This window comes from Aythya marila (assembly GCF_965140915.1).
Source record: "Aythya marila genome assembly, chromosome: Z".
In the NCBI taxonomy this organism is placed as follows: Eukaryota; Metazoa; Chordata; class Aves; order Anseriformes; family Anatidae; genus Aythya; species Aythya marila.
Window position 1 is genome coordinate 29,236,185 of NC_139080.1, and position 12,815 is coordinate 29,248,999.

The window sequence follows — 12,815 nt, forward strand, 5'->3', positions numbered from 1 at the left end:
ATTTAAAAGAAAAAAAATATTATTTGTTTTCTATCTGAAAATGGATGTTTTTTCTTTTCCAAAAAAGGCATGTTAATGTGCTCAGTTGAAGAAGACATAAGGAAGTATCTTGCCAATGTAACAGATCAGACCAGACGATCTAATATTCCTTCGCAGCATAAAAATCTACGCATCTTCTATTTTATCAGAAATAGTTTGTTTTTTGTTAAGACAGACAGATGAATAACAATTCTGCCACAAATTATCAGAAAAATTGAAGAATGGACATGGAAAGTGTTCCTCTACTGGGAAAGAGATTAATGAATAAAACCTAATCTCCAACTATTTTCCAAATGATAACTGCTTCAGCTTAGATGAAACATTTTAACATTTATTGCTTTTTTTCTTAAAACAATAATATAATTTCAGTAGAGCTATTATAATCAGGATATGATGTCTACACTAGGCTTCCTTACATCATCTATTATTCTCTTTCATTAATTACATGACACGTTTTGGATAGGTATCATCCCTTATTTAAGGATAGGAGCATACTCTACTGCTACCAGAAATAATAATTTGTGGTGATACATGTCCATATTAATTTTGGTTTTATTTTAATGCATATTTAGATCTGCACTGAAAGTGTCTACATTTCTGAAACAGCATCAGTGGAGACTTCCTATAGTTGGTGATGACTGATGAATGGCAACTGTATCTGCAGCACAATCCTAAAGGTTGTTAGAAAAAAAAAAAAAAAAAACAACAAAAGACTAAAGTTGAAGGGGGGAGGAGGAAAGCCTCTCACTGGCTGACAAGCATAGCAACACCTTTACTATTAAAAACTGTATTTTTTTAAACTCATAGTATTATGACATTTGCTGATCCGATCACTTTATATATATACATATATACATATATATATGTATTTTATCACAAGATTAGCTCTTAGACACTTGTAGGTGATTTAAGTTTCATTATTAATATGGCAATTCAATTTTCAAGTTAGACTTTTAACTCTAGCTGCCCCGTCTTTAAGGATAACTACCAATTAGCCAAGACCTTTCAAACAAATTGAAACATGTAAACTCATTTCAAATGGTCAACCAGCTAGGGTGAATCACTTCTTGTTCAATGCATTCACAATCTATTTTTGACCTATCCACATATACTGACATCAAAATGGTCAATTTACAAAGCTGTTTATCTCCCTAATATTTGATATAGGTCTTAGGATCGGAACGCCTCTATACTGTATTAAAAATATACATACATTTATAATAAGTGGAGAAATAATTTAATAGGTGAGCACAGGATATCATGGGAAGAAACAATGAAATCAATGGAAGTGAGATGACAGAAGAAAATGCTAAAAAAAATTGTCTTTATGAACTCTAACATAAGCAACTACAGTATTTATGCTGTAACAGTTAAGGAAGTGCACAAATCTTAATATTTTGGCTATAAAAACACTGTTATCACCTCTTATAGCTTGTGCAGGAGATCTTTCTTGTATAAATGCTTTAGAGAAATTAATATGAATCAAGTTATGAACAAATATTCACCCTTTATTAAACCCCAAACTGAACTCAGCCACAACAAAATAAAGTGAAGACAGACTTAAACTAAAAAAAAATCTATGAGTCTATTTTATTGAATACTGCATAAAAGAAATAATGTATATGTAGTAGTGTACAAAAAGGACTTTGTATGTAAACAAAACTATGGCAAAAATAAACAATGTTTGGTTTGTTTACATGTGGCAATAAGTAACTTCTCATTCATTGCTATATCCTTTTCCTATTCTTCAAATTTATTCAATGTTTGGAAATATTTGCTGAAATTTATAATAGCAAATCAGTTTGCATACATGTTATTTTGATTTCTCCAATATCTTTTCTATGCAAGAATGAAAAATATGATGATGATGAAGATCAAATGAGGATCACAAGTGAAACGAGCTCTAGGTCTCTAAGGTATAATCCAGATAAAACATTACATTGCTCTATTTTGCATAGTTTAATTAAGTCTTCTAGTAAAATTTAAACAGATTTTGTGTTTTAACTTTACAGTTTTAGTCGAACCTTTAATGTTTCAGCTGACTCTTCAATACTTCAGCTGAACAATACATATGAAGAGCCTAAAATGATAAAATCTGAAGTGTCCCACTTAATTAGAAAGAAATCCACTACATCTTACTTACAGAACTATAGTATACAAAATAAACAGTACCTTAAAAAGAAAACAGAAGATATTGTTTTAGTGTAAAAAATACAATTAAATCATTGTGATTTAAATATGGGCATTTTTAATATTCTTAACAGAATAATTAATATTGATCTGTAAAGGTTATTTAGAGCAACTAAAAGAGGCTGATTTTTGATACATGAAGACAAAGTGTTGTTGATAGAACGAACATCAGATTTTGTTAAATTTGGCAAATCTGACTTCAATTCAGCAACAAAATCCAGTTTTTAGTCTTTAAAATGAAGAACAGAGTTTTGATATCATTCAAGTGATTCTAGCATGTCCAACGTAAAATTAAGTTTACTACTCTTCATTTGTGTTTACTGGACACATTTATACCTCACTTGATTTCACATTCAGATAAACATTTCATGTCTTTATTCTGTTGTCACAATAGAAAACTAAACTTGCAATGTGATATGTAAACCACAAAACTGCACTTATTCTTGTTTGAACTTACTTGAAGGAGAAGACTAGCATGATTTCTAAAAGAGGCAATATTTGTATTCAAATGTGCAAAAATTTAAATCAACTACAGATACTTTGGAATATCACCAGTATTTACATATTTAAAGTAACACCACTTTTCCAATTTTACTCGGTCTAGAGACCCACTTCCTTACTTCTGACTACAGAAAGATATTCTTGTTCTACCTATGCTTGGTAATCATAAAGCCATGTAGAAAGTTGCATGACATATCTTTCAAATAAGCCAAATGAACATTTTAAAAGAAAAAAAAAAGTATTGATTAAATTAAATAAATCTGAAACAGGAATGTTGCTCTATTCAGAAATACTTTTTTCTATTAAAATCATGTAAAGTGCAGGCAAGTGTTCGAAAACACTGTTTTTCATTTAGTCACAGAAAATAAATACAAAATTATCTGTTGCCAGCTGAAGGCTCTTGCTACATTATTGATAAGTATGCTCTTCACTCATTATGAGTCTTCATAAATTTTACTCTCAGAAAATAATACTACACAGTTAAAGCATTCTCAAAGTTTATATGAAATACTAAGTTTACAGACTGTACAAAACCTGTGTATTTATCTATACCAACTGCTAGGAATTAAACTTAAGATACTTTATTGGATCATATAAATTACCCAATGCTGTAGTAAATGTTCATCATTATTCCAAATAAAACTTGGATAAAATAAAAATAAGAATATTAGATTTTTACTTGTTACAGTAGTTCTTAAAAATAAAGTCCCTTCATTTCATAGTCCATTAAACTACTGATAAATCAGTATTATTAATCATGTGTTATCTCCATTGGGACATTATTCAAATCTTCTTACTCTGTATCTCCCAGTTCTGTTCCCCATTACTTCCAAATCTCTGCAACCACACCAAAATACCCTGAAGGAATTAGGTAAAAGTATTCCTGATGGCCATTTTCTTAATAGGAATAAGGACTAACTGAGAAAGCTCTTAAGGAAAAGGTCTGTGTCTATGTTTAAGTGTCCACAATAGTATCTATCACAATTATAACAGCGTGCACCTTCCCATAGCATTGTAAGACACTTCCACAATGAGCTTTTTTTCCACAACACACGTTTAGGAAATGCCATGGATGAGTAAAAACAAAGTAGTATTCTGAACAAACAAATGCAAATATTTTGAAATAAGCTACCAGACATACACTAATATTGAGAAACAAACAAACAAACAAAACTACAAATGCAGGGAAGTTACTTATAAGTTACATTATATTACATTTACATAATATTTACATATTTTAACATAATTATAATCAACAAGATTGCTTTTCCTTTTTTTTTAAAAAAAAAAAGTGTTAAGTGGGGCTGGTTGAATTCCCCTACAATATTCATCTCAGACATACTACTTTGTGAGCATTCCCAAAGTTTTCACATGTATTACTTGCATGAAAAAATTTAACCTTGAAGATGTAAATATTTGCAACCCATCAAGGGAAAGGTCTCTGTGTTTAGGTTTCACTCCTGTATCTTGTTTATACATGTATTTATTTCTTATATTACAAAGAAAGTACTGTATAGTACTTACTCTGCTAGCATAATATTGCTGTATCTTCTATCACAAACATTATATCAGCCTGAAAGAACATCTTAGTGACTAAGAAACTAGTCCCAGAGATTTCACATCAGTCTGAAATACTTACTGTAGCTGGGGAAGTCCGCGTTGTATGAGTCACTGAATGACCAGAATTTTCCATTGAATTGCCAATCAGATAGGTCCCTCCTGAGCTGCTAATGAGTTGTCCTCCTGTGACACCCATCTGAATCCCTCCAGTGCCCACCATGCTATGAGAGGAGACCACTGTTGTCACCTGTGCAGAACTTCCTTGAGTATCAAAATAATTTCCCCCAGTGTTTTGGCTGTACATCTGGGTTTCTGTGTATGGATAAGTTGTAGATCGGCTTCAAGAAAAGAAAACAAAAGGAAAAGAAATTATTTGTATTGTTCATTTAGCTGAGGGAAATGTTGTATTTGTAGAAATGTGTGTGCAATAGATATAACCAAATTAAATATGGTGGGCAAAAAATCCCTGCCTCCTCAGAGAATAACATTTCATCACGTCGAAGAACTAAATAACTAATTCAGTGACAACATTAAACCAAGTATTCAACAAATCTTATGGACATGTTTGTTAGTCTTACCTGAAGAGGAGCAGAGAAGGGAAGTATGACCAAAATTGAGGAAACAGAAAGAGCTCATACAATTATTAATAAACTGTAAAGCAATTTATCAAGCTCCATTCTTTTTTTTTTTTTTATTTAATTCTACCGTAAGATTTTGAATTTTAGTAATCTTACACACTTTTCATACTGTGCATGTTGCAAAATTGTGAACACATCATACAAATGTCAGCCAAGAAAATCCAACATTCGGGCATCTTATGTTAACTATGAATTTTAAATTTTTCATAGTCCTATGTTGAAGCTTGAAATTCTGAGCTCACTGGTATTTTAGAGCGTGCAGTTATTTTTACAGGGTAAATTTAAAATTTTACATGAACCCATATTAAGATGAAAAACTGCATTTAAGAAATAAAACCAAACCAGAAGGTGTAAAAAGGTCACAAAGTTAAAGGTGTGCAGTAGTAAAATTTTTAAATCACTTCTAACTATGAAACATATGCCTCATTAACCAGTTTATCACAAAAAAACTATTCAGCTACTGCAACCTTTTATCATATGTTTCACATATTTAACCACTCATCTTTAATCATTATAATCTATTATAATCTATATAATCTATATAATCTATTTATAGTTATTGAATATGTACTTGCTTCTGTGTACAGTTGGATCATCTCTATATCTGAAAATTGTTAATTCTGTAGCACTCACTGGTTCAAAGCCAAACTCCTTATTCTGGAAAAGTCTGCCTGAAAATTTTATCTTTTTTTCCCAACTGCTAAGATTTGTACAGAATCATAGAATCATAGCACATCCTGAGTTGGAAGGTACCCATAAGAATCATCAAGTCCAACTCCTGGTACCTTGGCACGCATGACAACAGAAAAGTCAAAAGGTAAAAAACTTAAACTAAGTTTACTTAACCATTAATTTTCTAGCTTAAACATAAAATTCTGTAGTATTGCTTGTAATAAACTTACAATACTATTTAGAATTTCCGAGTTTCCCATTAACTTGTATTTGCTTATGCTAAGATGCAGTCTTTCCAAGTAATTACATTTTAACAGTAGTATGATTCAAAAAAAAAAAAAAGATGAGAGGTGCCCAATCTCTTCATAAGTCTCCAATTTGTTTATTATAATCATATGGACTACAAAATTATATGAAAACATGCAATGAACAAGTTCAGCAAAAAAATTCAGCTGCTTTTATCCAAGAGTACAAGAAAAGCAGGAAGCAGTATTCACTCTTTTATACAGACAGAAGGTGATTAATACACTTGTCCAAGAATTAGATGTATTTTTTTTTTTTCAGTTAACTAAGTAAGAATTAGTTTCTTACCACAATATAGAAAAGGTAATGAAAATTTACTGTTTGTTGTTCTGTTTTTTTAATTATGGAAACTTACACAAGATTAATTAATTAGTTGGTTAACAATGGAGATTTAGTTAGTTAATTAGTTTATTTAGTTAGTTAACAATGGAGTATTTCAAAAGCTTTTTTATCAGCTGCATGAAACTTGAAGTTAACCTAAAATAAATGCCTTGCAGTCTACTGAAAACAAACATAAACAGTTTTTTTAGAGACAATGCTCATGTGGGCAGTTAATTTTTTAATATTTCTTTTGGAAATCTAACATCAGTTCATGTTTGCATTGCAATAGCCTATGTATGTGTTCAGCAACCATGCAGGTACTGATTCACCTGTTTAATCAAGCCAAGGTATTATTGTGATATTGCTTACCTTGTGATGAACAAGGTAACTGCTAGCAGAGTTGATGTTGCATGTGCCTTAGAGTCACACTATTTAGATTATGAACAGTGATATGCAGCATTTAGGAATGGTGGAAGCTCAGGGTGAAAAACATTTCACCCTAATGTTTGTGAAAGGAGTGAGCACTGTAAATCCACTCTCTCCCCACTCCCATCCCCAAAGAAATACTCTACTACAGCACAGTAAGAAAATGAATGAAATGCAAAGTAAGAAAATGAATGAAATGCAAAGCCACTGCTGTCAGTAAAAATAGTTATGGCTAGAGGAAATAGATCGTCCGAAGGATGTAAGCAAGATGTCACATATGTTACTTGCAGAAGTTTCAAGAAGCAGTTCTTTGGAGCAATGCAAATGCTAGAGAATGCCCAATGTTTCACCAAAAAAAAAGTCACAATCTTCCTGTAGATGGAGAGGGAAAAGGAAATGCTTGTTTCCTTTTACCTTTTTCAGGTATGTATATCATACATAGTCTCTAAGTAAGGACTGATTGTATCACAACACCTACATCTGCTTATAACTGCTCCTTATCACTGGATCAAGTGCAACCTTTGGGGTAGATCAACAGGTCAGATCCCAAGATAAACACACTTGTCTTTGTTCTAACAACCATGCTTACAGCTGATTCTTTAAAAACACATTATTATTGGAGATGATTAGCAAACCTTCAGCAACAATCAAAAGGGTAATTAAAAGTCAGGTACAAGTGTTATTATTACATGCAATAATAATTGCAATTTACCAAAGAGCTTTTTAGCTTAACCAAAATACAAACTAATTGAGTTGCAAACAAAAAAGCATATCCCATACCAACTGGGTAAGATGATGTTTTGGAAAGCAGTGACTCAAAGATTTTAATTTCAGTGCATACAATAATACAAACTCTCACCATGAAATTATGCAAAGAGAAAAATACAATGTTATATCCTTTAAACACACACAAAGGGCAATTTGAAATAAGGGAGTTATCCTACCTCTCCACAGCACTTGTAGTACAAACATGCGATATGTTCTCAAATCATCTGACATAAATCATATAGTAATTTCTTTCTTGTTACAAAGGTTGTCACAAGCCTCCTATGCCTTATTTTCTTCAACAGTTGCATGTAAAGATCCTCTAGGGATTAGATTAGCTCAATGTAACTGAAGTCTTTTGGATCTTTATGAGAATACCTTGGTGATATACTGGGGCTTGAGATACAAGGTAGTAAACAGAATCTAAATCCACTGAAAAATTATGAAATTCAGTGTTTATTAGAACGAAATATTAGAAAGTTCATCAGAATTACTAAAACACTTGAAGAACTTCCAGAAGTTGTGCAAACTAGACAATATTTACACCAAGAGCATGCCACACAAAGTTAGAGACATTGCATGAATTCCATCTAGATTCAAGAATCTGAACATGTGTCCAATGTTCAGATCCCACATTGGAAATTAACGAGACCAGCATGAGTTGGACTAGGATTGTGAAGTACTATAGGTTGAGGTACCATCTATTATACTTTATTGCTTACAAACATTTTACAATGATTTCCAATAAAAACTTAATGCTAGAAACAAAACACGTGGAGTTGTGTTATAAAGTTGTTAATAAAAGTATACTTCTGGCAAATGAAAACAGAAAGCAGTAATTTCTAAATTCAGTAAGCCCTTGCACTGACATTGCCAATTAAGTGCAATGTCCTCAATTTTATTACAGACACTGACAATAATACTACTAAGCTTAGCTTTTAGAGACACTTCGGTCTCTTCAAAGACACTGACACTTTGAATAAAGGAGATAAATAAGACAATGTTGGAGAATGAGTAAATCTTACTATCACTCTCCCTTAGTTGTCAGAGAGCACATGCACACATGGGAAATCATTTATTCCCAGCTGCATCTATTATTCGGTTCTATGTATATGTCAAAACTCTGATCTATTTACTACTACAAATCTGTGCTCCTGCCACCCCATCATATCTCAGTATTTACATGAACTTTTCTTTGAACAAATAGCTGATGTGACAGACTCACCTTTACCATATTTACATTTGCCTAGAAAGCATCACCTACTGAATTATGCCTGTTTTATTTATGGCTTGGAAATGTTTGCTTTGGTGAAGGATTTTTCCATCACTCTACATGTTAGTACAAACAAACAAACAAACAAACAAAAACAAAACAAAACAAAACAAACACCCACAAACCAGAATAATTTCCTATTTCATGAACTGTTTAGAACTCCAGACAAGTTAACTCAAGTACAGTTTGTGATTGTATTAAATTAGGTTTTAATTTTAAATTATATTCCAGTAACTTTAGTGACTTGCAAAATAAGGAATTAGGAATTGACTTCTTGTCATCAATTACAGGCACCGATGAAGAAATAGCAAGTATCAGATAGAATACACATTGTCTTTTAGCTAAAGATATATACCTTCATACTGTATAACTTCAAATATTAGCAGCCCTTCACAGTGGCTGTACAACGACTCAGTGTCAAATGTTTTATTTTTCTGTAATTCTATATTGTAAGCAAACAAGTAGTGTAATAATCATCTTGTTGATCTAGTAATAACACCAAAAATACTCAAATGGGTTTTCTTATGGATTGCTTACATAGCTTAGCAGACAGGCATCTAAGTATTTTTTGCTGTCATCTCTGTAATGAACTCTAGTGAAATCATAGTTAATGATACTTAATTAACTATGGTATTATTTACTGGGATATTAATATAATAATCAGTAGATGAGAATTAACATTTCAAATATTTCAGCAGTGTACCAATATAAACATGCTATTATTATCTAAAAACAGAGGAGCTAATACTTATGATCAATGTTGTGGTATTACAATATGGAAGAAAACCTCTGCGCATGAAAGCCAAGAAAGTCAATTTCCCATCCGAACAATATTCTGAAATTTTTTTAACATTTTAGCATATTACTGTGGTCCTGAAGCTAATTGTGAATTTCATGGAAACTACTAAGAACAGAATCAGTCATCTAATGTGCATGTGCTAAACAATTGGTGGATCAGACCCAGTCAGCATGGGTTCATGAAGGGCAAGTCCTGCCTGACCAACCTCATCTACTTCTATGACTGGATGACCCACCTGGTGGATGAGGAAAAGCCTGCTGAGCCTGCTACCTAGACTTTAGCAAGGCCTTTGACATGGTCTCCCACAGTATTCTCCTGGAGAAGCTGGCAGCCCATGGCTTGGACAGGCACACTCTTTGCTGGGTTAAAAACTGGCTGGACAGCCAGGCCCAGAGAGTGGTGGTGAACAGAGTGAAATCCAGCTGGTGACCAGGTCACCGGTGTTGTTCCCCAGGGATCGGTGTTGGGGCCCATCTTTAATATCTTTATTGATGATTTGGTTGAAGGAATTGAGTGCACCCTCAGTAAGTTTGCAGATGACACCAAGTTGAGGGGAAGTGTCCATCTGCCAGAGGGTAGGAAGGCTTCTGCAGAGGGACCTGGACAAGATGAATCAATGGGCAGGGGCCAGTGGGATGAGGTTCAACATGGCTAAGTGCCAGGTCCTGCACTTTGGCCACAATAACCCCATGCAGCGCTACAGGCTTGGGACAGAGTGGCTGGAAAGCTGTGCAGAGAAAAAGGATCTGGGGGTGCTGACTGATGCTCACCTGAACATGAGCCAGCTGTGTGCCCAGGTGGCCAAGAAGGCCAACAGCATCTTGACTTGTTCCAGGAATATAGGTATATACCAGGTATAACCAGCAAGACTAGGGAGCTGATCACCCCCCATACTCAGCTCTGGTGAGGCCATCCTCAGGTACTGTGTTCAGCTCTGGGCCCCTCACTACAAGAAGGACATCGAGGCCCTGGAGCGTGTCCAGAGAAGAGCTACGAAGCTGGTGAAGGGCCTGGAACACAAGTCCTGTGAGCAGCAGCTGAGGGCATTGGGGTTGTTTAGTCTGGAGAAGAGAAGGCTCAGGGGAGACCTTCTTGCTCTCTACAACTACCTGAAAGGAAGGTGTGGGGAGATGGGGGTCTGCCTCTTCTCGCAGATAACTAGTGATAGGACTAGAGGGAATGGCCTCAAGTTGTGCCAGGGGAGGTTCAGGCTGGGAATGAGGAGACATTTCTTCTCAGAAAGAGTGGTTAGGCATGGAACAGGTTACCCAGGGAGGTGGTGGAGTCACCGTCCCTGGGGTTGTTAAGGAAAGACTGTATGTAGTACTCAGGGACATGGTTTAGTGTGTAATAATGGTGGTAAGGGGATGGTTGTACTAGATGATCTTGGAGGTCTTTTCCAACCTTGATGATTCTATTACTCCATGATTCTTACATGAACAGAAGGCCTCATTGCATCCAGTGCATTACTGCAGCCTCTGGAGAGTGTATCTGGAGGTTATGTCTCCTTACTCCCCAGAAAGAAATCTACTCCTGTAATCAGAATATTGATTCAAGGCATTTTAATAACAGATCAAATCCCAGTGAAGTCTTCCACAAAAGCTTTCTCAATTGGTCTAAAGACAGCCAGAGATAGAAGAACTAATTAAACTGTAAATCATTGTTTCTTTTCATCAATCAAGTTAAATTGCCAAAATCAAAGTTTAAAACCTACATGTGTAATACATTTGTAACCAGAGAACTTGTTCCATAACAATGAATAGGTGACCTTCATTGATAATACCTAGTAAATTAAGATACAAGATAGAAATGGAAATCACAGAAGAATGAATGAGGCGTATATCCTGCTAGAAAATACATAAAATAGCTGCAAGTGGATCCATTATACTTTTCCAGGCATAGCAACTGTGGTGGTGATAACTGGCTCTAACCCTTTCTTAGATGAAAGTCATTGGCCATCGTATACACGGTGGTAGTGGAAGGTTAAGTGTAACACCAGAGAAAAAAAGAGACTAGCAAGTACAAGAAAGATACTTAGGAAGATAGTAATTTTAACTGCAGTCATAATTCTCTGATCAGACAGTTATACTTCAATTAGAGTAATAGTAAATTCTTGGTTTCACCCATAGTCTACAACTGTTGTAGTACAACAAATTGGTGAAGAATGACCAATTCAATTTGGATTCAACAGCATTATCAATTCTTAGACAATCCCAGCAATTAAATCCTTCTTTGCCACACCAGAATTATCAGAAAAAAAAAAAAAAGTCTGGTTTTGGATTAATTAATTAGATTGCATACATTAGTAAATATTACAGTTTGAGTAGGAAAAAAGTTCATGCCTAGAAAAAGGGCCTCACCTGGCTTCTTAATCTATGTGCAATGACAATATACTTTCCCTATCTATTTTAAAACTCCAGGTAACCTGCACATCACAACAATGCATTTTTGCTTTAAGATAGAGTGACATGCTTGACAAGCAAAAGTGTTATTAACAAGACACAAAGGTAGATAACATCATTCAAATATTCTCATATTTTAAACAAAGTATGTGACAAGCTGCAGGTTACACCCCTTGTATCATCATTATGCCCACAATTATAATAAAACCAAATAGTGTTTAAGTGTAGACAAATCATGATATAAAATGCGTAGGAAGAACTGTGTTATATGAATACTACAGTTGCACCTGACAGACTGTGAAAGCCAACAAGCTTCCTATAATTAGAATCAAAAGAATCAGTAACTATTTTCTCCTAGATATTCAAAGCGCATTCTTTGTTGCTATCATATATGGGCTTAAATCAATGTTAGCGCACATGTTCTTTATTTCGAAATGAAGAACAACTCATTCACCAGACATACTGTAACTTTTTACTTCAGTAATCCCTGTATAATGAATTAATGTCTTAATCCTTCACTATGCGTTGCAGACTTCTTATTCCACTGCTAAGGCAGAACTATGATTTGATAGATTATGCAGTATATGCTGTGTATATTTTGAGTTAGAATTAAGACTCCGATTTAACATAGTCATAGAATAAATCAAATAAATAATCATATGAAAATAACCAAAAAGACGAAGTAGGGATCACTCTACTCAATCACATCATTTACAAACAAAACTCTATTTTCTGAAAGTTAAATTGACAAATTCTAGAGTAGGAGTAAGGAGATAAATTGGATCTAATACACTTCTATCAATTTTTCAGGATCCAAGAGGCTTGTCTTTCACAGATTTCAGTATGATGGATAGAAAAGGATGAACTGCAATCTGAACACTTGCCTAAATATTTTTAGCAAAAGAAAGGCTGGCCCCTGTGTTTTC

General features: G+C 34.1%; 1 protein-coding gene across 4 annotated transcripts in view; it reads right to left on the minus strand.

The window, feature by feature from the left end:
* Positions 1 to 12,815, minus strand: part of RFX3 (regulatory factor X3) — a 128,608-nt gene that overhangs the window by 40,928 nt on the left and 74,865 nt on the right. For all 4 annotated transcript variants that reach the window (XM_082783461.1, XM_082783460.1, XM_082783459.1 and 1 more), the window contains one exon: positions 4,370 to 4,628. In XM_082783461.1, coding sequence (XP_082639587.1) covers positions 4,370 to 4,628 — 259 coding nt within the window. The remainder of the gene's footprint in view (positions 1 to 4,369; positions 4,629 to 12,815) is intronic.